This window comes from Python bivittatus, unplaced genomic scaffold (assembly GCF_059951505.1).
Source record: "Python bivittatus isolate LINGU-HERP-01145 unplaced genomic scaffold, Pbiv_v1 ctg000020_np1212, whole genome shotgun sequence".
Classification (NCBI taxonomy): domain Eukaryota; kingdom Metazoa; phylum Chordata; class Lepidosauria; order Squamata; family Pythonidae; genus Python; species Python bivittatus.
In genome coordinates, this window is record NW_028277030.1 from 36,246,800 (window position 1) to 36,273,764 (window position 26,965).

Below are 26,965 nucleotides of genomic sequence, written 5' to 3' on the forward strand. Positions count from 1 at the left end.
ACAGATCAGAGGCCTTTGTTTTATGCTGCACATTTGTAATGCATAAAATGCATTACATTTAAATTTTTTTGGTCATACCATGTGTTTTCAATCCCATGAAAATTGGCCACTTTTATAAAACTGAAATGCATGCCAATAGCTTTTAATATGTTTCTCTCCTCAATCCCTTCTGATGGGTACGCTTCTTAAAAGGGATTACAATCCAGTAGTGGAAAAGAAACATTTTAAAACTTTCATATAGCTTTTAAAAATATATAGGTTTTTTTTTAAATAAAAAACTTTAAATACTGACTGGTACTGAAGATACTGAGCTAGATCTCGATTCCCTGGTCTTAGTGTTGGGCATGGCAATGGTGCAGCACGACACTCCTACAGTGGCTTCAGGTAACTCATCTTCATCAATCCATTCATTAAGGTCAGGGTTGTAACACTGAATGCATTTCTTGTATTTCTTATCTATTTCGTTCCAACCTCCCACTAAGTAAATTCTTCCATTAAGAGTAGAAGCACCAGCAGTGCTTACACCAGTTGGAAGAGGAGCAGCATAATTCCACTGGCCAGGATATGGACTATAACATTCAACAGGAAGCACATCAATTCTTTCCCCTCGACCTCCCAGTTGGGATCCCCCCATGATGTAGACCTTCTCTCCTAGGGTAATGGCACAGTGCCATCCTCTTGGGGTGCTAAGGCTGGTCTTGTCTTGCCAGTTATCACTAGCAGGATCATACATACAAACAGAGCGGGAATAAGCATTATTTATGTAGCCTCCAGTAACCAAGATCCTACCATCTATTACTGCACTAGCATGGCAGCACCTAGGCATCTCCAGTGGAGACTTCATCTGCCACTGATTAATTGCAGGGACATAACATTCAACTGAAGAGAGACACCCTTCAGAGTTGCGGCCCCCGACTGCAAAAAGGAGACCATTGAACACATTCAGACTAAAATGAGTGCGCTTTTGATTCATATTGGCCAGATGTATCCAAGTGTTGAAGCGAGGATCATACCTGAAAAAAATTAAGGAGAGACCAGAGAGGGTTATTAATGCAACAAGAATACCATCTACATTTACAGGTTTTCTATTGTTGAAGCTTTATTTGCTAGCTATATCTTTCAGTACCAAGAGCACTCATAGTGATTCATTTTAAAGTCTAAACTAGATATAATTCCATGATTGCATCTTAACTTTTCCAAAGCTAAAACCATTACCCTCTCCACTCCAAAATCAAATCAAAAGGCTATATGAATCATAGAGCAGGTTGTCTAACCTGTCTCTCTTTATACGGTTTTCTCAATTGAAATCCCATCTCTAAAGCTTCTCCTGCTCCATTTTGATAGTTTCCTCTCTGGAGGAAAAAGCAGTTTTAGGACAAGGAGAGCTAGCTAACATGAGGGGAGGTTTAAATCTTTCTCCAGTGATGTGGTCCAACCTCTGATTCTCTTTTTCACACAATTTTTAGGAAATAAAACTTCCCACTTCATGGATACTTCCAGATGAAGCTTTTATTTTGGAATCATCTCCTCTGTGGAATTTTACAGGAGGTTGAGAGTATGTTTTCTTTGTTTTGAAAAACCTCGTGTTTTTCAACCACTTCTTCCGTTTTATTTCATTTTCATTTTTTTTACTACCAGAATTCTTTTAAAGAGGAAAACATGAAATTCCACAATAGCTTTGCAATGTTGGCTAATGCACTTAGACCTCCAATATACAGGTAATAAAGATGAGTAGGAAAGAACTCAGTACTTGCAAGGATGCTCCTCCCAAAAAAGAAAATAAATTTGATTGTTCAATAGGTTCATCACACAATTGGAAAGGCAACAAACAATGTTTATGACACTGGCCTTATTAAATTATTAGGGCATAAGAAGAGTTATCACATTATATAAACACGGTGAGATAGTTACCTTTCCCTTGACAGAAGACCTGTATTTATAAAGCCACGCAACTGCATTAATAATATGCCTATTCTAGACTGTTAAGGTATTCTGTACTTCACTAGCTTTTTGTTTAAATCCATCAGTTCAGTATGAGCTGAGCTCTGAATGCAATCTGAGTTTTGGATCTGCATAATATCCATCCATTTAATGTAAGCAATTGAGAAATCTAACTAATAACATTCTAAAATAAAAGTGAATTGGCCGATAATACTTCCTTATTAAACTGATTTCATTTGTCAGTAGCTACTTTTTGTCAGAAACCTTTGATAATGAAAAATACTAGTACATGAAGACTCTAAAAATGTATTCATATGTATACAGACAAATACACAAGAAATGGGAAGTTTTTTTGCTTTGGGAAAAAGTTTAGCTCTGATATGAAAGGAGAGTAAGGATAAAATTATGGTATCGTAACTCAGATATGATATTCAGATTATGTAATTGGGGTATCAGAAATTTCATATTAAAAATATTCTAGCAAATTTGAATTTAAATATTTATTGTGGACTCTGTTCCACAGAAGATTTTGGTAAAATAAATCCGCTAGACTTCAAAGGTGCCAGAAGACCAATTACTGAAGGGCTTTCTTTTTCAGCAACCAATTAACAAGGCTACCAGGAGGTTCCATTGGGGGGGCTGGAACAATTTTTGGGTTCACATACACAGCTATGTTTGCCTCCCTCTGCACTGTACAGTCATTCTACCTGTCATCTCTTTGAGCACCTTCCCCTTTTCCTGTCACCTCTTCCAGACTGGGGATCCACTGCCATGGCTAAAAGAGGTAGCGGGTTAACGATACAGGAGGTCCTTTCAAAGCCCCCAGATCTCCAAAGACCAGGTTCTTTGATACTAACACCTTCCTATTTGCCTGCTTTCTCTCCCAGCCTGACAATCGGATGAAAGGAGTAAGTTTTCATAGATAGTTAAACCTGCTGGTCTAATGATCTGTCAAAAATGGTCTCCTTCTTGCTCAAGCCCTATCCTTCCCCTCATCACTGCTAAGAAGAGTAATTGGTGGATATTTTTACTGGATATTTTGTAGAAGGGTAGGGAAACAAAGCCTGGGGAACCCACTAATTATTTTCCTTAATTCACCTGCCTATACTAAATAAAAACACCATTTAGTGGCATTTTTCCTATGTCAGGATAGGGATTGGCAGTGCCAATTATGTTGGCATTGTTTTCTGCCAGTTCAAGGACTGGCAGATAACTATTTAAATGAGCTTCAAGGAAGAGCTCAATAAAAGATACTTCCACTCATTGCACAGGCACCATTTAACCATGAGCAAGACATGGTTTCACTTTGCCAGTTTGCTTTGTGTTAGCTCTTGATGGTGATAAAATAGCTTACAGAAAAGGGGGTGGTGAACATATTAAGAAACAAAGCATGGCTCTCATCTGAAGGTGCAGATGAGGAATACCAGGCTCATATTCAGACATGGAGTCCCAGTTCAAATATATGAAACACAAGAAGCTCTAAAACTCAAGTAATGACTTATGGTCCATTTTCATCAAGTGACCCACTTTGAGGAAATGAAACTAAATACAACATGTTGTTATTTCCCCCAATTATCCAATAAGCCTAGCATGACTTCTTCCCCTATCCCTGGTATTTTTTATCCAATTGCCCAGAATATCAGCCATAGTATGGGTTTCCTCAAGTGACAAACATGAGTCAAGAAAGAAATGGCAGTCCTGTTCTTCTCATCAGAATGGGAAAAAGGAGCAACTTTTCCACCACAAACCTCAGATTCTTGCCATAAAAATTGGAAACAGGCTGAAGAGGTATAGTCAGCTGCTGCATTTTTAAAGCTATAGTGCCATTGTTAGCATCTCTGAGGTGCTTCAGGGAAAAGCAAGAAGCTTCAGGCCACACAGCAAAAGTCTTGTGGCACTTGAGAGGCTAACGCATTCATAATTACCTGAGCTTTTGTGGATTGCTGTAACAATAATTGCTATTATTATTTTTACTTGCACTGGATATTTTAATTTTGTAAGCTGCTAAGAATCATTTAGTTGGGGTGTTTTTTTCACTAAATTACTAAAACATTAGCAATTGTTCTGCAAATTTAGAAAAAGGAGAACATCAAATCAGATGAGTTCAATATAAAAATAAACAAATTCAGGGGTTTGCTGCACTGCTGTTGAAGGTGTGGGTCTGTTTGAAATGCAGTGAGTTTGCAGTGGGTTAAGGTGCTGGATTAGAAACCAGGAGATTGTGAGTTCTAGTCCTGTCTCAGGAATGGAAGCTGGCTGGCTGTGAACTGGTCTCTCAGCACTAAGAAGAAGGTATGGGCAAGCCACTTCCAAAAACGTTGCCAAGAAAACTGCAGGGACTTGTTTCTGTAGTCACCATGGGTCAGAATTGATTTGATGGACCCTAACAACAGTGACAAATGTTTCTGAAAGTATTAACTGAGTCAATAGCATGTACACTGTCCTAATAGACCAGGCTGGATAAGACAGTCTCAGAACTATTCCAAAAATGTATGATGTTTGTTATTTAAGTCTGCATTCTTCCCCTGTTCAGGACAGAAAAGAAAACCCTTTTAAAATGCATATAAATAATTACTAAAACATTAGCAACTGTTCTGCAAATTTAGAAAAAGGAGAACATCAAATAAGATGCATACTAGCTTTTCTATCACTCCCATTACAAGAGTCCCTTCCAGAAAATTAGACAGGGACTTTCAAAAGACACAAAGCTAATAAATGAACAGTTTCTCACTTTCAATGATATCAGTGGGCTACTGCATATTGAGGAAGGTAGTCCCTAGAGTACAGCAGATTTCAAATCAGTTCCCTGCATCACATCTCAAAATCCATAAGAAGCAAAACTTTGGGACACTTTCCACTGGCATTCTTCTATAGAGTTTTGAGTGTGATGCACAGATTCACTTTTAGAAAGCTCCTTATGCCTGGTCAGTTTACTCTCTAGGCAGGATGACGTACATAAACTGGCAGAGTGTCAGAACATGCCAGAGAACGGACCTGGAATGTTCTGCATGCAAAGCAAAAGCTCTAGTGCTGAGATACCATTCCTCCCCAAATTTAAAGTCTGATTAAAGTTGACACTGAAGTCACCTTCAAATGTGATTTCAGGCTGTATATAACTGGGACTTGGTGAAGGGAATAACAAACCAAATGTGATTTGGCACATTTGGTGGACAGTACATGTCTTCTTTGCTGCAAAGACATGTATGGGGAAACAGAACATACGCATCTTTCCATTCCATAAACATCAAGCAGCATAACATATTTCTGACACCAAAACTAAGTCATCCTGGCTCTGTCTAGAAACTATTTTGAGCCATTTGGAAGAAGAATGGAACATTATAATATAATGTTAGTATGTTGTAGTAAGTTAAAACATTGGACTAAAATGCTGATGCACTCACGAAGCTCACAAGATAATCTGGGCTGATCATGATCACTCAGCCTCTCAGGATCAATGTGAGGATAAAATCATGAAAGAGTAAATTGTATGCATCATCCTCAGCTCTTTAGAATAATGTTTAGGCAGGGAAATGCAGATGTCTTTTGTTAAAAATATACTAAATACATTTATGTCATCCTTCTAAAATGGAAACATCCTCCTTGAGAGGTCTTCTGACAACTTCTTTCATGACAAATATATCCTCCTGTCAGACCCTCCTCTTGGCTTTTTTCTTCCTTTATCAGGATAGTTGTAGAAAAAAGAAATACTGGCATGCAAGGTTACTGCCAAACAGTACCCATGGAAATTGTCCAATTGTTTTGCACGTTCCAGAAAAACATAGATGACTGCATAAGAGCAAAGTTGTCTTCTGTTTCAAACAGGTGAAGGAGTCACTAAGAATTCCACAACAGGACACATACCACACTTTTTCCCTAATAGACAGAAGGATAGTGTTGGTAAAATGGGATAATTTTTATCAGGAAAATGATACAGAGGATAATTACTATCCCCGTGCTGCAATCTGAATCACTCATGCTTTCTTTTTAATTAAAAAAGAAACAGATTAAAATAATGGAATTCTTTTGTCACAGAGAATGATTATGATAAGTGCATTTCATATCTTGTATAATTTGCATTTTGCCCATAAACTGTCTTTCATATATGTCTTTCTTTCATAACTGTCTTTCATATATCACACACCAGAATATAATTTCTTGTATATCCTTTCCTCTACCCAATTTCCTTCCCTTATCATCTGAATCATTTAGAAATATAATAAAAATTGCCTCTAATTCAGAGGTAAGTGAATATAAGATTCACTTGCCTTTGAATCATCAACTATACATGAGGGGAGGAAAAATAAGTGAAATTGAATAATTATTTATGTATCTTTTTTTTTTTTTTACTATATGTGCAAAAGGAGCCAATTTCAAGTCTGGTATGATGACTGGCGTTGTTGGGTACCTACCAAGGCTCACAATCTAGTAGAGGACCTGCTGCCAATACTTAGAGCCTTCTGGATTATTCTGCATTAATCTGCAGAAATCTTTCTCTCTGACTATTCCCAGAGGCAAAGGCCAAAAAAATGGGGAGTGAACCCAGCTTTGATGGATACAACTTGTCCAGGGATCAGTCAAAACCTGGATTAAGCACTGGACAATTTTCTTGGTTAGACTGACCTAGCAGGATGAGAAGAAAAGTAAATCTTAGCAAAGTATGGCTTCCCAATTAAGCAGTCAGAGGATGCAACTAAACTATATAGCCACCTTGAATACTTGAACACGATATGATCAACACTTTTGGAAGCTTGCAAAGTTGCACACTTTCTCACTTTCTAAATCATTTTGGTGATTATAGCCTTTTACAGCCTACCCAATGTAGCATTAGAAGAAATCTATGGGAGTTGTCAGGTTATATAATTGGGCAAACCAGGAGTATACATTCCTAAGTGTCATGTCCAGAAAGCTCTCCAAAAAGATAATGGGCAGAACAAAAATAAAATTTGATTTAATGTAAATTGAATTAAAATTAATTACATAAATTGCTTAATATGATTGCTCTCCAAATATTTAATTTCCTCCAGTCACATTCTGTCATTGATCCCTGATTCTCAGATGAACTCCAGTAGATGAAGCAGCAGAAGAGATGCTAGAGTGTCACTGGAGAAAGACAAAGACTTAATCTGACTGAACACAGGTAAGAACCTTTATTAGAGATTACCCCATGGTGATAAGAGTGGGGAAAAGTAGTTATTCTGCTCTTATTGCATCTGCAGATTGTAGTTCTGTTTAATATGATCTGGTCAGTCTTAGGGAGTGTGATGGAATGTGAGGGTGACCTTGGAAGATGGGGGGAAGAGATGTCCCCTAGGGAATGATCAGATAAAAGAGAAAGAAGTCCGCAACAGGGTAACGACCAGAGAAAGAAACCTAGGAACGACCTGCTCTAACTACTCAGGTGGTAAATAAGGAGAGTGGGAGATTTGTGCTTTCAGATTTGCAAGCCTGTTAATGTAGCCTTACAATCAATTAGAATTAGCTCATCTCACTGTGTTTCCTGTCCGGTTTAGCTTGGAGGGCTGACAGGGAGGGAAGGGTTAGAAAACTATCTGGAGAGCTACTGTGAGGATTATTTGAGGCATCTGTTACATAAAGGTACTTGGATTTATTCTGAATTGCATTCTAGTTGTGTACGTCTGGTAGTGTTGACTGAAGTACAGTCTAGCAAGAGAGTGGGAAAAGTCTCTCATGTTACCTTGGTAATATTCCTTATTACCAAGGAAGTGGGCAGGATCCTCAGAGCTGTTACCAAGGTCACCTGTATATTAGATCCATGTCCCTCCTGGTTGGTCAAGGCCTCCCAGGTGACATATGGATAGATTCAAGCGGTGGTGAATGCATCCTTGAGGGAGGGGTGATTCTGTCTGGCCAACCCCCTCCTCAAGAAGCTATTGCTAGACCCAGTGGTGTTGGACGATTTCTGAACTTCCCTTGTTGAGAAGATTGTTGGGCTGCAGTTTCAGAGGGCTCTTGTCAGGCCCAGCCCAAGAACAATGGTGAAATAGTCCAGTCGAGTAAAATTCCTTGATTTGCTCACCCTTTAGAGACAGAATCTTGCCAAACTAAATCTATACAACAGAAACTAGTGGATATACCCTGGGAGATTCTACGGAGTGGCTATCCTGAACCTTTTTTGCTTCCCACACTCACCCTGAGGACTGTATTGGCTCTTGTCTCCTTTCCTCTCCTGGAATGCACCCCCTCCCTCCTGAAAGCCTTGGTCTCACACATCACTCTCCTCCTCATAGTTACATTCCATCACAGCTCTGGAAGAGACAGATTATCTAGATCCCTTTCTATTTGATTTCAGGCCTGGATAGAATGCCAAAACAGCATTGATTTTGTTTGTTGATAACTTATGTTAGGACTGAGATGGAGGCAGTGAATCTATCCTGGTCCTTCTTAATCTCTCAGTGGCTTTTCATACCATTAATCATGATATTCTTCTAAACTGTCTCAGGAGGTTGCACAGATTACAGTGGTTCTCCTACTTGCATGGTTGGTTTCAGTCTTGATGGGGGTGGCAGTCAGGGCTTAGCCTACAGCCCTTGCTTTGCAAGGTGCCTCAGGGCTTGATTCTCTTCCTGGTCCTGTTTAATATCTGTCAGTATGGGGTTAGGTATCATCAGTACACTTATGATACCCAGTGATATATCTCAATCCTTGGCCACCCAAGTGACACTTTTGAGGTTCTGTCTCAGGATCTGGAAGTTGTAGGAGTCTGGATGGGGGAGAACAGGCTCAGACAACCATAGTAAGACCAAGTGGCTGGGATCACCTGAATCCAGAGAGTTTCCATCTTCAGGTCTAGAGGGGGTCGTACTATCCCAGATAGAACCAGTGTGCAGTTTGGGGTCTTTGCACAATCCATCTTGTGCACCAGTTCTGGATTGGGAGGTCTACTCATGGTCACCTCTACCTTGCGTGCCTGTATACACTGTATAAACTGCTGCTTCACTAGTTGTACTGGTTACCAGTAAGCTTCTGGATGCAATTCAAGGCACTGGCATGGAGTTTGATTATTTGTAAGACTGCCTGTCTCTATATCTGCCTATCCAATAAGATCTGACCTGGTGGGCATACTCGGGGTCTTGACACTTAAGCAATGTTAACTGGTGGGACCCAGGAGATGTGCCTTCTCTATTACTGCACCTGCCTTATGTAACAGCATCCACCCTGCCCCCCCCACCAGATCCAGATGGCCCTGACCCTGCTTTCCTTCTGAAAGGTTCTGAAGATCTGTCCCCCCCCACCCCCCAGGCACTGGATTGGGAATTTCTATGCCCATCTTGACTGTAATTTTTTGGGTTGTTTGAAATAGCCTCTGATACAATAATATATTTTATTATATTGCAATGTTTGATTATTATTTGCTGTTTTTAATACTGTACAGTACCCTGTATCATATTGATTGGGCAGCTTTATAAATTGACGAAACCAACCAATTATTATTTGCTGCTTTCTCATTATTTGCTGTTTTACTATTATTTGCTGTTTTTAATACTGTACAGTAACCTGCATCGTATTGATTGGGCAGCTTTATAAATTGATGAAACCAACCAATTACATAATTTAGCAGGAATTTTTGTAGAATTCTGGAACTGGCTTCCAAGGCTGAAGTGAGACAGGGCAGCTGCATGTGATCTCAGATCGCTTTGCCCCAAAGCATAAAGAGGATCTGCAGATTTCTCCATGAAAAATAACATGCAAAATCACATCTCTTAGTATAAAATAGCACTAGCTGTTTTAAAAATAATAGTGTAACCCCAGAAAAGAAGAGAGAGAAAAGAAAAAGGCTTCTCATCCCACTGCAGGATAACCTCCTCTTATCTGGTCGTCTCCAGATGTATTGGATTATAATTCCCCTCACCCTTTGCTGACTGGTGCTAATGGTAGTTGTAATCCAATGCATTAGGAGGACACCAGGTTGGGAAAAGTTATTTTAGAGTAATTAATCAAACTCATTTGCTATTTCATATTACTTGGAAATACCTTTTTCTCTCTCCTCTCCCACAAACATATATACGTATATTTCCCTTTCTTTTTCTGGAGCTGTTGTGTCCATGCTGCATCTCCACTGCTATAAATAATCAGTTACCTGCAAAAATTGCTGACTGCGTGCTTTGCCTGATTTCTGGCATCATTCTGGTCTTCACCACCTGCTACATAGAGAAATCCATCCATCACAGTGACACACTGGTTGAAGCTTTTAGCAGGCATCTCAGTAAGTCTTTTCCATCCATTGTCAGGATCTCTGTATAAAATATCTCTACTAAGGGATTTTTCTGTTAAAGCTGGGCGTCCCCCAACTGTAACTAGGACTCGTAATCCTCCTCGAATCCTGGTTCTTCTAGACTGTAGAGTATTCTGGTGGTAAGGAAGTAAGTGGTAATTCATGGCATCCACCAGAAGTCTATGGCAGTCTGTATCTTGCATCATTCTTGGTACAGTCTGAACATAATTCACCAGGTCTTGGGCAGAGATGGTACCAAACCGAATGTTGCTCAAAAGATCAGCAGCATACTTCGTTCTTTTTTGGTCAAATTCCAGCCATCTCATTGCAATCTGGAATGCAATAAGTTCAGAAGGCAACTGCAAGTCATCATCTGCAAGAAGTTCATTGATCTGCTCAAAAGTAAGTTTTAAGAAATGATCTGATTCAGAAAACTCAATGAAGTTGTCCCTGATGAATTTCTGTGATGCTTCCTTAGCAGTCTTCAGTCCATATGTCTCTGCAATGTTGGCAACATACATGCAATTTTCCACATTGATTTCTTGCATCAAAAAATCACTGCACATCTTCACAAGGGTATGTATCTGAAGGTAAATGGCTGTGGAGATGATACTACCTATAGTATACAGTGAGAGTGTAAGTTTTCCAGTATAGGCATATGCAATCACAGTGGCTAGGCCCAGTGGGGATACATCATTGAGGTCCACTCTTTGAGTAGATGGATCTTTCTTTAGGATGTTATGGAAATAATCACTGCATGATGCCATCACCACCTTGTGGACATCAAAGGACTTGGTTTTGGTACCAATTATTAAATCACAGAGAAAATTTTCCAGCCTCATCCTACACAACCCTTCCAAGAGGTTGGGACTATAGAAAGCATCAGAAACCTCTGTGGAAACACAACTGAAGCCATTGCCTCCTTCCAGGAGGGTATTCAATCCATTGAGCTTGCTGAGAGGCCCATCCTCCACTATGATGGTTAACTCATTGATATCCGTCTTGTTCTTTTTAACATTCTTCTTCTTAGGCGCCATGACTGCAATATAATATCACAGCCAAGAGCTTGCTAAGAAAAAACGGAACAAGAACAAAAAAATAATAATTTGTACAACCATATTTAAACATCTTCCAACAATTGATCCCAAAGCTTTCTTATAACCTGTAAGCATACCCCAAAGAAATGAAATATAAAAGAACAGGAGGATAATTAACACTTTACCAACACATCTACAGCTTTTTGTTGGTAATTATTACTTGTGTGGTTAATTATCACTTGGTAAATGATAGTTTGTCTCCCTCTTCAGATGGTGTGTTTGAATAGAGGTACATCTTTGCAGCAGTCATCTCATTCTCCACAGATTTCATTCCTGAATGCTGAAATGGATTTTTATTCATTTTAACTTGAATGTGAATAGAGCCTTTTGGCTGTTAAGAAACCTGACTAATAACCCAGCCCCAAATCCATAGAGTTCTAGTCTGTTAAAATGAAAATACACAGAACTCCCTCCCTTCAACAGTGGTACAAAGTTGGGTGGGTCAGGGGAATGTGAAGCCAGAGACGCTTGATCCTGACCTCTCCACACATGCTTATATGCCCTGCTCAGATGTAACAGTTGAAAAGGACTAACATCCCATGTTAAATTTATAATCCTTATTCAACTGCAAATTTGATTGAATAGATGACCTGCGAATTAGTATTTTTCAGATAAATCTTCACAGGATTGCTATACATATAATGTGTGATTAGAATATATTGTACTTAGCCTCTTTGAAAAAATACACAATGACTCCCATACGATGCTAAATCACATTTATTTGAAAACAGAATCCATTGAATTAAACTACATCTACATCTAAATTAAACTACATTCCAAATCAACAGGGCCAGTTTGGCGTGGTATAGATGCTGGCCTAGAAAGGAGGAAACTGTGAGTTCTAGGCCTTCCTTAGGCATGAAAGCTGGCTGGGTGACTTTGAGCCAGTCACTCTCTCTCAGCCCAACCCACCTGATAAGGTGGTGGTTGTGGGGAAAGTAGGAGGAATGAGTATTAGGTATGTTTGTTGTGTTGAGTTGACCAAATATTTTTTTAAAAGGCAGGATAAAAATCTAATAGTAATAGTAACAACAATGTGCATATTTGTTCATTCAGAAGCTGTCCATGTCTTTCATATAAAAGGACATATAAAAGGACAGATGGCTCCTGCCCTTTCTTGGTTGAAATCTATAAGGATGGAATTATTTTCCTCCAAAACATTACTATTTGGATAAAGACACTGCAGCAGATGAGAGAAAGGCAAATTGGTACTCTAATTGCTTTCGACTTCAACTCCTATCGGCCCTAGAAAGCATAACCAATGGCAAGGAATTCTGGGGGCTGTAGTTTGAGAAAGGATATGACTGAGATGTGTAAAACCATAGATGGCATGAAAAAAATGTATACAAGTTTTTTTCTCCCTTTCTCAAAATGCTAGGATCAAGGTTCATCCAATGAAGCTGACTGGAAGGACGTTGATCTGACCAGCAGGGCTATTCTTAGGTTTGAACATCTAGATGAAACCAGTTAACTGCCTTTTAAATAAACACTATATGGGATTCATTAGTAGGCTTTGCTGATGATGTTTAAATGTTTAAAGTTTAATTGATCATTCTACTTGAAATAATGGATGAATTAGTTCTCCATGTTAGAAGAGTCGCTTGTCCTAGAATAACCTACTTAATTTTCCATTGTAATATCTAGCATAGTATGCATGCATGCATCTTCTGAGTAGATGTCATTCTATTATTAATTCTTGCTCTTGTGCAAATGGCATTTTTATGTCTCTATCCTAGGCCCTCATATCTGGTGATGTATTAACATTTTGTTTGGTCGCTACATGAGCATTGTTTTAAGTAGAAAGTTAGAATAGTAATTAATAGATGAATGCATGGATTAATTCTACGCCTGAGTTTACATATATTACAAATGTATATAATATATGTAATCCTGAGCTGTCTCGAATACACTTTCAATCTTATACAGTAGTTCAAGTGCCTCCCAGAACTCTGGTTTAATAGATGAGTAATATCATTTTGCATCCTGTTGAATAAGATGTCTATAGTATGATATCACATTCAAAATTATTTCCGTAACTGATAAGTTAATAGGTTTATGCTTTTTTCATTCAGCGTGTAAACTATCAATTTCCTACAATGTCCATTGATTTTATCTGATTTCTCATCTTGATCAACTTTAATCATCAGCTGCTGCATTTCAGTTGTTTAAGCTACTTAATTGGACATAATGATAATCTTTTCATTTTTACCTCCCTTTCGTTTCATTGTTTTAAATATTTTGTTAACTAACTCAAATGCCAATGATGGTGGAACAATGTTATAAAATTATACTGAGATTTCTCAACAATGGAAACGCCGGCTTGGGAATTTGGGGAGTTGATCCAAACTGATCCAAATCAGTTTCAGGAAGACTGATTTACACTAATTTCTAATTGCTATTATGAGCAACAACGTGAAGCAGTTTATAGTAAAAATAATTAAAATATGAACATCATTTCCAGCTGCTACAAAATACAATGTTTTCATGCATTTGATGGATGTTAATCAGATTTTTATTTTAAATGTGCCCATGTTTCCAGTTGAATTCTCTATCCCATAGTGAGAAGCATAGGAAACTTCACTTGAAAAAGCAGCCACCATCTCCCCATCAGACAATCCATTATGTAAACAGTAGGAAACCAAATATGTAGACTCTACAGTCTCCTGTTAGTCTTTTTTTCATCTTTTCAGATTGGTGTTCAGTCAACCAGAGATTAAAACACCTGCCTGTGATGTCCTATAGGAAGTTGCAAAAATCTGGACTAGGACTGGGTTCAAATCTTCATTCAGCTGTGAAACTCACACTCAGACTAACCTACTCCAGAGAAAGGAAAAGAAATACCTTCCTTGAGGAAAACTTGGAGGAATGGCAAGATTGCTAAACATTGAATAAATAAATTAAATAATCTGTGAAATATAAAAGTAAATAGCATCTATGCTCCTAAATAAGCACCTGCATAGTCCCAAAATGGTAAATATAAAGTAGGTTACCTCATCTCCTGCAAAGTAACATCTAATGCAGGAACATCTGCAGCATTTCTCTCTTGTCAAGCACTTCACACTTAAGTCTTCAAACATGCCCCATTCAGCATTTTAACCCTCCAAATGGAGGGTTAAAACTCCTTTGGGGAGCATGGCTCCTATCATAACCCCTCCCAAAGAGTAGCTATGTGCGAGCAAGGGAGGGAGCCATCTGTGTTCAAAGTGTCAGAGTGGCTTGCATGCCAGAAGGATCTGAGATCCAGTCCCTAAGCGTTACCAAAGCAGTGGGTCAGCTGCTCCTGTCCCCCTTATCTCGCCTCCCCAGCTGCATTCCTCAGGCTGCATCTGTTGAAACCTGTCAGTGCTATTTCCAAGAATAGCCATGCTCCCTGGCCTTCAAGTGACTTGCCATTTTAAGACACATTCAGTTTAAAATGTCTATCTTTTTTCAGGATAGAATTTTTTTTCTTTTCCAGGTACTTACACTAGTGACAAGTTTCCTGCTTAATTAAAAAAGTTAAAGTTAGATTAAATCACCCTGATAAGCTGAAATATTTAACATACATTGGATACATTTAAATTTCCTCTCCTATCTTGCTAAACTGATATTCCTTTGGATTTTTAAATATTGCCATCTTCTTTTCATTAAAAACATATCAAAGAGGCTATTTAAAGTCTGATTACTCTCTCTTAAAGAAAACCCAAGTTAACAATATTTTAAAAGGTAGTCTTTTGTTGATTAAGTCATGACATGCTCATGGGGGGAAGTGCTGGACTTTTGAAATCCCAGCAGTTTAAGCCCTTGCAGCTAAGGAGAGGAGTTTCATCCCCCCAAATTAAACTGCACACACTGTATAGGGAGGTACGTAATTACAGAAAAATGATCTCTAACTTGATTTGCTAGGGACTCTTCAAAGTTATAGCTGATCACATTCTCTTTGTAGCTTGGAGGTTCGTGTCAGATTCATGTGAAATGAGATTTGGGGCCATAAATACAGGTAGGAAAAACCCTCTTTATGAACACTAATTATAGTCAGTCTCAAAAAGAATAGGATTAGAATCACCTTACCCTTTCTTAGGAAAGAGGCTTCCCAGGGCTTCCCAGCACAGTATCTATGAGAATATCTTGTGAAAAGAAAAGAGGGGGAGGGAGGAATGGAAGTCCAGATGTCACCTGCGTGGTTCTAGCAGTTGAAGATTCTAGTTTGACCTGCTGCCACAGTGGAGGAGAGAGACTGGAGTTTGCGCTTTGGGGCACTTTAAAAATGACCCCTCCTCCCATCCCTCCCTGTCACCCGGAGGAGTTTAATGTTTCCTGTGCCTGCCTGATTTTGAATCTCAAGTAAATTTAACTGGGCTTCTTCATGACAAATGAAATAGAATAGGGTAAGCAACAGGAATTATATGCTTTCCACTGCAGTTGTTTCACACCTCTAACCATGAACCAGCTGTAGGATCATTACGTTTCTTTAATCTTCATCCCATCCTTTAAGAAAAGTGGGAATTGGCAATTCAATACAGTGTTTTCTCTCCCTTTCTTCAAACTTCATACTTACAAGAGCAACAGCTGGGAAGAATCCCCCCAGAGAACAAAGAAGCTGCTTTGCTGTGGCTTATCCATCTAGCACAGGATGTCTATTCTGACTGGCAGGGGCTCTTCAATTTTCCATCAATCTGGTACCACCCAATCTCTTGTTTTAACTGGAAACGCCAGGGATTAAACCTAGACCTTCTTTATGCAGAGCTGATGGTCTGCTATTAAACAGTAGTATACCTTCCCACTGAACTCATAGGGATATAATTCGTAATAACCATGCATGGAAATGTGCTGTAAATGTGCCAGCTTGAATGCTTTGAACAACCAGAAAGTGATGCTTTATTATCTCCCTGCTAAGCAAAACATTACCTTCAGAACCTTTCCTTGTCACATTGTTATTTTAAACAGAGGAACCAGATGAAGAAAAAGAAAATCTGAAATTGGCAAACTCTGTACCTATTTTCCTTAATCTCTTACATAATTTGGGCAGCCTTGGGCAAAGAGCACAAACACTATGCAATAAAATCTAGCCAAACCGTTGATAAAAGCAGTGCCACCCTAACATCTGTTTATTCAGAAGTAAATTCAGCAGCATTCAGTGGCATCTAGTCAAAGGTAAACTATACAGTATAAGTTGATATTTATATTAATATCTATATCTATATGGAGAAGAGGACTGGTCTTGCTCTGGCAGCTGGCATGAAAACATCAAACTATTTTTTTTCTCTTCAGCTGTTAACCCATTAATAGTAGCAGCACCATAGAAATACTGTATATAAAATAGTACAGGCATCTCCTTTTCAGGGTGTGTGTTCCATTAACTTCTACATAAATCTTCTTACTGTAGATACAACCTTCTTAGGTCATTTGTCATTTCAGAAAGACACACTTATTTAATATAGAATCTCAACTGTGTATTTGGGTGTGCTTTGTCTTGTTCTGACTTATTTCATATATTTGTTCATTTAACTATGATATATGAATTTTGAAAAATTCTCATCCTCAACTCCATCATCATCATAAACAGAAACTAATCTATTAATAAGTTGTTTATCCACAAGAAAAACCTGTGGGAAGAAGAATGTTACCACTTCCTGGTAGAAGACAACTGGGGTAGTGGTTAAATGAACTTTCTGTGCTAAAGAATGCCATACAGTGGATTTATTTATTTATCACATTTACATAGCTGTCCATCTCACATATGTGACTGTGGGCAGCACACACAATTTAAACAAAACCATTAGAACAAAACCATTAAAAAACTATCAGTATAAACAAAACCTCAGAAGAGTGCGCTCAAAATCTTATATACATTTTGTGGGATCCCTATTTCCATGGGATCCCCAAGTCTGCTGACAAAACCAAGTTTTAAGGGATTTCTGGAAGGTCAGTAGGTTCAGAGCCAACCTCACCTTGGGGGGAATGATGTTTGAAAGGGCAGATGCCACGGCAGAAAAGGCTCTCCTCCTGGGTCCTGTCAGATGGAACTCCTTAGCAGATGGGGCCCATAACATACCCCTCCTCCTGGGCCTGATGAGACCGGGAGATGTAACTGAGATTGGAAAATGGGATTGGAAAAGGCCAGTGGATCCAAGCCAATTACAATTAATCACCTTGATATATGAATTGGAACAGGAGAATAACCTTGTGCATCAGGCTAAAAGCCTATCTAGTCATGTATTCTCTTTCCACATTTATCTACTCAACAGGTACAATGAATAGACAAAAGGCATGCTATATACTGTCACTATGCCAGTCCCATACCTGCACATTATAAGGAGATTAGAAAAGGAATGCCTATATATGATCAGTAGTATGCATTTGGGTGTTATTTGAGGTTAACCCCCTGATTATATAGGCCAGCCTTCTGTCATGTGAATGCCTTTGAGGTGCATGAACTTCAACTTCCACATTTCTCATCAAGAAAATATAGGGAATTCTGTATCTTTGAGTTGAGACATCTAGAGGGTGCCATCCCCCAGTCTGAGGAAGGCATGTGTTTGACTGTATGATGTGCCCATACTCAAATCACAGTTTTCCTTTAAATGTAAGCAACAGTATGGAGACCCAGTCCCTGTTTTGGTCAATTCTTTGTGTTTGTTATTTATGCAAGCATATTTGAAGAGAGTCTTAACGACATTTTAAAAGGCCCACCCTACTTTTACAGACCATTTCCCATTGAACAGAAGGGAACGTGTCTATCCTCCACTTGTTCTGCAGTCCAGTACCTGGTTATGAAAATATTATGTTGAAAGCAGCCAGAGAGACGTATTTGTTTACAGACATGTTGCTGGAAATCTTTCAGGCATATGCCAGTGCCTACTGAGTGGCTACAGAAACCACTAGGATATGATCATGAGGTCTCATGATGGCCAAGAGTGTGTACCAGCGCTTAAAGAGATCTTGGCAACACCTCATCTTTCACAGGGCAATGCAGGTCAAGTGCATTGTGACTTTGATCATGGCTGTTCTCAGAAACTCAGAATTATTTACTCTTTCAGCCACTACTATAGGTTAAGCTGAATTTCCATGGGAAGTATCTCCTGAAGATACACAAATAAAATACCCTTATGTCAACATAAACTGGCTGTGTTACAAACTGAGAGGATAGACAGTCCTTTAACTTTTACAGTTTGTGACCTCAGACCAAGAGAATGACACTATTTGGCAAGGATCTGCCCATTTGGCTCCAATATTTATCACCCTTTTGTGTCTATAGGGAGAAATAAACTTATTTTCCTTCTTAGAAGTGGGCTTGCTACACTTGTTTGTTTCTGGGAGTCTCCAGGGCATTTAACAAGTGTTATACATGGACTTTGGGTAGAATTGTGTTGGCCACATCTCAAAAAAGTTATTAGCATAGTGCTAAAAACAAAACAACTATCCAAATGATTTGACAGATGATACTACTTCCTTTCAGTAAAAGTTACAATGTTAGCATGAAGTTGAATGGTGAGAGATTCAAGAGAAATAAAAGGAAATATTACTTAAAACAGTGAGTAGTATAATAACATAAGGATAGGCAGTGTTGATCAAACTACAGTCCTCTCTACTTCTGTATTCTGTTCCCATGGTGACTATCCAGATGTCATGGGAAAGCCCACAACCCTATTTAAACAGTCATAAACTCCGCTCAAATAGAAGATAAGTAGGAGAAGTCCAAATGGGTTATTCACTACAAAAAGATGGAATCACCTGGAGACTAGTTTTGCCAGAATTAATCTTTTGCTTTGTATATTACAAGGTCTGTCGGGAGATAGCCCTAAGAAGCCCTCAATCTACAGGATCCTAAGCCTTCCCCAGCCCACTCCCCATACTTCCTCAAAGGCTTATACATTTAGACCAGTGTTGTCCAACATGGCTGAGCCAGTTAAATCCCTTTTTGCCTCTTGGATCCTTTGCTATTGTGCTTATGAATTATGATGGATTTTATGTGTATATATTGCTCTATGAAAGTAATAACATCTTTCTTACCCCTTTATATTTAGACCAATTATTAAGATGGGCTACATCTATTTCATCTATTTTGCTCCTGCCTACTGGTACTCTGCCATTTTACAGCCAGGAGGCTTTAATGTTTTACAGAGCACTTCAGAACTGTAATCAGTAGGGCAATGCAGCACTTCAGTTTGAAAGTAAAAAGGTGTTTTGGCATGCACAGGGGCAGAAACCTAGCATCTGTTTACAGCTCCTTAAAGCACCACATGTTTTTCTGGGATGGTGTGCATGCCCTGTGCAGCTGCCACACAATCCAAGTGAAGACACCTTTGGTTTAAGGAGTTCCAGACAAGGACTGTTTGTACCCTCACGTGCTCAAAAGCATCTTCACCTTCAAAGTGTCACACAGCCCACTAATAAGCTTTCGGTTGCTCTTAACAGAATGGAAAGGACAGTTAAAAATGGTAATTCTGTCTTCCCTTCTGGAATTCTAGGCCAGACAGCCATTCCCCATAAACTAAATGTTCCATTGTCCTGTTTCCTATTTCTGTGATATTCAGCATTCCATCCCTTTATTCTTCAATCCTTAATAAACCTTTTTTAAAATGTCCCTTGTTTGGGGGGTGTATATTATGCTTTCGGTAGACATGCTGCTATTTGCCTTTTGTTTCCCAGTGACTGTTACACTTCTGTTACAGATGGCATTCTCCAAGGAATTAACTTGCAGTGGTCTTGTTCATTTGGAGAAGAGCACCTGGAATCCCCAGACGATTGAGCAAGTGTGAATTCTTTGCAGTGATGCAAGTAGGTAATTTTATATACCAGAGTTTAATAGCTTTATAGGGGATATACTTTAACCAGCCATACGCTTTGCTTAGGAATAAGACCTTTTTTTTACCAATAGAGAGAGAGATAAATATATCTATAAGAATATCTTGTTTGCAAGAATTTATTTAGTTTCAAAAATTTGTTTCCTTCTATTTTCAGCAGTTCTGTAACTGTTTGCTTGCTTAGCCAGCTGCCCTGTATTTAAAGGGAAAAGGATGGAAGGTGCATTCTGTAGCAAACAGCTTTTGCCCCAGGATGGCTAGGCCTGTTTGCTATTGAGCCAATCAACTGCTGCTCTTCTCTGGAGGGTTATTTGGGGACCCCCTTGGTTCTGGGACCTGGAATTCGACTCTGATGACTCAAGCTGCATCACAACTAGATATCTTACATGCTTGGAAAATACAAACAACAGGGACTTGCATATTTTCTGTAAACATGATGTTAGGAAAGAATTTACTATAGAGAGGGAGTTTAAATAGATCCTGGCAAGAGTGTGCCTGTGGATAATTTAAAAACCATAATGTCTAGATGATATAAGAACTGCCCTAGGCTTTCATCTTGCAGCAATACTTCACGTACCCACATAATCCAGGAACACCCAGTAAAAGACCCGAAAAATATTTGGAGGGAAACTAGTCTAGAAAATGGTGTATGTTTTAAAGAACAAGGGTTAACATTTTGCACAGTTGGCAAATGTAGTAACATGCCCTTTTTTTGTTATTTCAAAATACAAAACATATACTGTATCTGACTTAAGAGCCTTTTCATTCCAAGAAGCAAAAGTGTGTAAATGCTTGCATTTTTTAAAGTGTTCTATGGCACAGAAACATTAATGGTCCAATCTCCTTCTCCCCCAGTAATATATACAACTACAACAGCCATTCTGGTGTTTTTCAGATGTATGATCAATGGGATGATGACAGTTATAGTTTAGTGTATCTGGGGATGGGTACCAACTGGGTAAGACTACCCTATTGTATTAATGCTTTGCTATGAGACATCAAATTGGAGGAAAGCTAAGGGAATGGGGGAGATGATGATGATGATGATTGGTTGCACAGTCAGCCAGATGTTTAGACTGGATTTGGCATTTTTATCCACCCGTTGAGTCCTTCCCAAGGACCTGGGATAGGCAGATGTTGTTATTTGATGGTGCTAAAGGTATCATCACAGGATATAAGCTGTTCTGAGTAAAGCTGACATCATCATCATCATCATCATCATCATCATCATCATCTGTTTATGTTGTACACTGCCCAGAGTTACACTGTCTGAGTTGGTGGCCTTATAAAGCGATAGATAGATAGATAGATAGATAGATAGATAGATAGATAGATAGATAGATAGATAGATAGAAAGAACTTCTCTTAAGCTACACAATTCATGTGAGTCAGTCTATAGGTACTATGGAATTGGGAAATGTTATTTTTGTGACAGTCCCTGGGGATGTTGCACAAAAAGTTTTAAAGCTGAAAAAAATATTTTGGCTATATTTAGGATTCCCAAAAGCTGTATGACTATTTTTTTGGTATCAGTTCCTATTTATGTGTTTAAGAGGCCATGCCTTGCTCTCTGGGAATAAAACATATGAGAAAGCATTCTTGTGTTCAAGGAGAGTGTCTTACAAGCTATCTTGAAAATCAATTAACCGTAATATTCAGATGGAATGTGATAGAAATAAAAATGTTGGGCTCATTTATACAACTGTAAGCTGCTTGCCTCCTCTGCTGAACCTGTCTGAAGCTGAATCCAGTTTAAGAAATGCTGTCCAAATTTCAATCCATTCCTCAGTTTTAGGAACAATGGTGGCATGTGGGCTCGAATGTTGATTTTCCTGCTTCTTTTCCCCTCAGCCATGCCAGGAAAGCAAGCGCCAATTTTGTTCCTTTCTTTGGGCAGTGTCACAGGTTCTTTTTAAAAGCATACTCAGTTAGATTGACCCAGACGCAAGAGAGACACAAAAGCACTGGAACCTGGACTAGGTGGTTTCTTTTATATCTCCCTATAAGGGATGGGGAGGCATTTTATTTTGCAAACAAAGGTATAAAAGTGATGTTTGAAACGTGTGCAACTATTACAATCACAATGTTTCCTCCATACTATTCTCTATACTATTACAATTACTATTACTATTGTCTCTTTGTTTTATTACTATTGCTTCCATCCTAGTACTATTACTTCTATGCTACCCTGTATACTACCACTATTATATAACAATGTTTTCTTATTACAAAGCCAGTTCTGTCTCAGTTCCTCTCTCTGGGATTTCTTCTACTTTGTTCTTCTCAATGGTCAGCATGTAGAGCTCTTGCCCATTTCCATGTTCTGCTTTGCCTTGCTGGGCCTCTGTACTGCTTTTTTTCTCTGGACTTTCCACTCCCCCTAAAGAAAAAGACACCTTCTTTCTTTTGGCTGCTGCACTTCCCTGTTTGCTGGTGGCTGCGGAGCTCCAAAGCACATACCTCCTCCCCTCCCTGTGTCAAGGTTGCTGCTTTATTGGCAGCTCTGCCGTGCTGACGCTGGGGGAAAAGTCTCCAATGGGAAGGACAGAAAGCAGCACAGGTAGCTGCAATTTTGTCAAGCAGCCTGTTCTTCCGCAGAGGGATCTTTGAGGACATGTAGTTTCTATTTACTGACTTTCTCCATTAGTACCCCTCAGTTTGGACAAAGGTCTGTCAGAGAAGTGTGTAGACAGTTTTACTATGCTTGCTTTCATTGGAGTCAGGAGGAGAAACCAGGATAATTCTTTTTGACTTATTCCACCATCCCACTGGTCAACCAATGGACTGGTTAAAAAACAAAGCAAAACAGCAATTTACCATTCTGCCACTTCACTGGTCTACTAATGAATTGATTTTTTAAAAAGGAAGGACTGTTTCACTGTTTCCCTTGTGTGTACGGAAGGGGAAAGCCCAGTAGTTCACCAGTCCTCTCTGAAATCAGGTTTTCCATAGGAAGACTCCTTTGGAAGAGGGCAGTCAGCCACTCACCCTAGAATGAAAATGTCACTGAGGGAGTGACTAGTGAGGAGAGGGAGGGGAGGGGGCGTACCCACCATAGCCCATATTAGCCAACTGGGGCAGAGGCAGTTGCCTGTGACAAAATGAAGTACAGCAGAGAGACCTCACAATTTCACTTGTGATACAGGTCAGAAAGCACTGCGTGTGACACAGAGCAAGAAAAGATGGGTGGGGGTTGCTTTCCCCGCAGGCTAGGGGAAGGTGAAAGATGCCCTCTTGTCCTCCAGAAATGGTAGGTGAGTTGTCTTCATACCTGGGTCAGCAGGATGTGTGGATGAGCTCTTTGTCTTTAGTAATAAAATAAAACAAGCCAGAAGGCTAAATTTGCCAAGTTTGTGTTTAGCTTTGTTTCCTGGTTTGACTTAGGAAGAAATGTGGGAGTGTCGTGGATTTTTTTCCCCATTCGTGTAGCAGAGAGACAAGCATTGAAAAAGCCAGAAGACTAGAATCTGCTTCTATTTGTGAAGTGGCTTCACAGGATGGAATTTTGAGCAGCGCAGATCTTGCTGTGTTTGCTTCTATACTATTCCATTCCTACTGCTTCATAGTGCCAAGAAAGCATTTACAACATTTCACTTTAAAGTTCAAGAGTTATCAATATTTATTTGCATTTGGTTGAAAACATGTCACATAAAGCCTATCCACAGGAGTCCACAAAAGTACACACATATATAAGCTTCCTCTTCTCAGATGTTTCCACTCAGTTCATGGGCACTGAGCCCCTTTGACTGTATGGTGATCTTCATGTGATAAATGTAGGAAGGGGACTTCTATTAGCACAAAAACCTTTTCTATTTTGGATCCATCTTTTTTAAATAGAAGCCAAAATGGGTTAAAGTTGAGGTGTATGGACAAACACCATCAGTACCATATTTCCTAATAACAGAGTTTACAAACTATAAGCAGCTCACAAAAATTACATTTGAATGGCAATTCTATTAATGGATGAATACCTTATTGCCTAAAATAGAAATCCTCTGTTGATCTTTATAGGGTGTAGAAGTCATACAGAATGTTGGAAATTGCTGCTGGCATATTTGGTTGACTGCTTATTATAAGGTCCCTGTGGTAACAGGATGTCTCTGCAATCCCACTAAGCTCCATTCTTCACCACCTGAACTCTCCCCTCCCCTCCCCTCCCCTCCCCTCCCCTCCTTAAGGCTTAAGGCTGGCATGTTGCAGCGCACCAGCCTCCAACATTATCTTTGCTTTAAGAATGCCTCTGAGTCCCAAATGAACACCATAAACTTTCTTAGAAAATACAATGATGAATGGCTGCAGAACAATGCTCGCTCTGACAGTATCCCCATCTTCACAGGAAAAAAAAATTAAGATAGACTGGGGGTGATATGGAACATTCTAACTGGTTGGAAGGAATCACCATCACTAGTATTCCATCTGGTAAATGGATCTTTTGCGATTGCCATGCTCACCATGGCAACATTTTGCAAGAGCACCTATCACCTGCTCTCACAGTTTGGAAAGTACCCAGTGGCTGAAGAAATGCGGGGGATTCCATGTGTAGGTATATATGCTGCGTTCCTAGAGACTTTTCTCCAGCATTCACATGTATAGCCAAATACATTCGTGCGTGTGATATCCATATGTGGATTGCATAGGCCAATCATTTCTTTTTTTTAATTCATTTATTATGCTTTTTTTTCCTTTTGCGCAGTCTGTTGGCATTTGTACTGCCCATTTATAGTACAAAGTAAATGGAGCTGTCCAGTGGTATTCCCATACATAGCACTGATCTCACTGCCGACTCAGCTACTCCATGCTTTCTAGAGAGAGTGAGGGAGCAAGAGTTATTTTCCATAAATGGAGGGATATGGAATCCTGTTTTATTTGCTGAGGAGTGGGCATGTGCTTACTAACTCAAGTAACAAGTAAACATGAGTTACTAGCAAGCTTAATGAGAGTGTGAAGCATTTTCCTGGCCTGTCGAAATAAATAGAGGAAGACATAATAGGCCCAGATTTTCTTGGAATTAAAGATTTACTCAATGCACTCATCATCAAAATTACTGACAAAAATATGGATCTAAATTGATAAATCGTCCATTATAATTGAGATGAGTGGGGAATCCCTTCTCTTGTATATGTTATGGATCTAGAATCCCCGGTATCATTCACCCTTGATCACGCTGGGTGGGCTTACTATGAGCTTTTATTCTTCACCCCGTTTTAATCAGTATCTTGATAAGAGGCAGAATACAGATATTGTAATCTAATAACTTTGTCTGCCTTCTATGTGTATTCAGGGAATACTTGCAATTCCATTTCCTTTGTGAGTGATGAAGATGGCTCTGAGAAGGAAACCAGTGGTGAGGGCCAAAGTGTTATAATATACATAACCAACAATATTACTGAAATAAAATCATACTTAGGTATTGGGACTAATTAGAAGTTTAGTTTTCTTTCTTCAATCACTCAAAGCAATTGGGGCCTCAAAATAATGATAGCAATTGCACCTGTCCTAGACAGCTGCTTGTCTATGACACTATACAAATGCTTAAGTTCTTAGCTTGCCTTGGCACCCTCAATATATTCTTGATATATTATAAAAATAAATCTATCCCCAGAATATTTTTTGTCATTTATAACTAGCAAGTTTCAGAATAGCTATGCAAAAATACATTTGATTGAAATGTTAAGCAAGCTATAAACAACAGAAAGAAAGGTTGCCCCATATTTTATTTGGAAATTGCTATTCCAAGAGAGGGAATGCTTCCATGGTGTTTTACAAACTGCCTGGTCAATAGAGAAATAGGCCTGTTATCGACTTTGACCTCCTCCTCCTCCTCCTCCTCCTCCACCACCACCACCACCACCACCACCACCTTCACCTTCACCTTCACCTTCACCTTCACCAACATTGGGTGACCTTATATTTTACCTTATAGAGGACCTTTATTATAGAGGTCCTGTATTTGAAGGGCTGTTGATCAAGCCTTGTTTAAAGATGAACCCCAAAAAAGAGATCAGGAGCCATAGAGTTGCCCAGCTGTAGCAAGCATGTGATCAGCAGACTGAGCTGGCATGGCAACCACATAATCACATATGGGAATAAATCTATTTTTATTGAAATTTTTATTTTAAAAGAAGATAAACTGTATGTTTCTTGTGTGTATATGAAGGAGGGGGAGGGGGAGGAAAACAGACACACAGAGACATTCTGTCTTTTTTAAGTAAGACTTGTGCATTCTCATGTTTGGAGGCAATCTCAGACTCTATGAGTTGTTTCTCTGTAGCCTTTTGAGTAGGTTGGTGAGATGTACAAGAAAACATGGTTGCCTTGCTTTAAGCACAAAATGACAAAACATATGCGGGCCCAGATGAAGTTCTTTGGTAGGTCCTTTCATAATTGTAGCTGGTGGCAATGCTCCAACAGCATCAGACAGCCATGTATAACTATCCTTTTTGGGATAGCTTTGTTATGGGCATGATGGGAAATGTCACAAGTGACCAGTTGCCATTTGGGATCCTGCTCACCCACCCTGAAATTAAAAGAATGTGGATCCTCCCCAAGGATGCCAGTTGCTGATATTGGTTTTGACCATGTCCCCTACCATTTCCAAGATAAAATAGCAACCAAAGTACCCCAATATTTCTGTCCTAAAATCAGAGATTGTGGCATGAGCAACTTCTCCCTTTGTTCCCATGCCCACTGAAATCTGTTCTCAGCTTATTCTCTGCTACGCTAGCCTGTCTTCTAATGTCTTCAAAAACAAGGTGGTTTTTTTAGGCTGAATGGTTGCAACTGGTGAAGCTGCAGATTTAATTACATGAATGCATCAGTCTTAGCCACTGGTGTCCTGTGTATTGCCTCTTTCATCCTAGAAAAAGTAATTGCCATTGCAATTTTATGTTTCCTATATTACTTTGAAG

General features: G+C 39.2%; 2 protein-coding genes across 3 annotated transcripts in view; one reads left to right on the forward strand and one right to left on the reverse strand.

The window, feature by feature from the left end:
• Window positions 1-91: 91 nt before the first annotated feature.
• Window positions 92-15,486, reverse strand: KLHL31 (kelch like family member 31). 2 transcript variants are annotated; one of them, XM_007441542.3, is made up of 3 exons: window positions 15,322-15,486; window positions 10,040-11,243; window positions 92-1,013 (listed from the first exon to the last, which is right to left on the reverse strand). In XM_007441542.3, exons 2-3 carry the CDS (start codon window positions 11,209-11,211, stop codon window positions 281-283), a joined length of 1,905 nt encoding a protein of 634 aa, XP_007441604.1. In that variant the 5' UTR covers window positions 11,212-11,243; window positions 15,322-15,486; the 3' UTR covers window positions 92-280. The 2 variants fall into 2 exon arrangements, with proteins under 2 accessions (XP_007441604.1, XP_007441605.1); XM_007441543.3 differs by lacking the exon at window positions 15,322-15,486 and adding an exon at window positions 14,262-14,464.
• LRRC1 (leucine rich repeat containing 1) overlaps window positions 1,020-26,965 on the forward strand; it is a 134,189-nt gene continuing 108,243 nt past the window's right edge. The window contains exons 1-2 of the mRNA XM_088137040.1: window positions 1,020-7,078; window positions 19,926-20,031. The gene's annotated coding sequence lies outside the window, so the exon portion shown is untranslated. The remainder of the gene's footprint in view (window positions 7,079-19,925; window positions 20,032-26,965) is intronic.

What these genes read in the sequence shown, in the direction of transcription:
- KLHL31 (XM_007441542.3), bottom strand. Translation starts at nt 11,211, where the DNA reads ATGGCGCCTAAGAAGAAGAATGTTAAAAAGAACAAGACGGATATCAAT. An exon ending in GCAGTCAGCAATTTTTGCAG is followed by an intron (nt 1,014 to 10,039) that starts GTAACTGATTAT and finishes AATTTTTTTCAG; the next exon opens with GTATGATCCTCGCTTCAACA.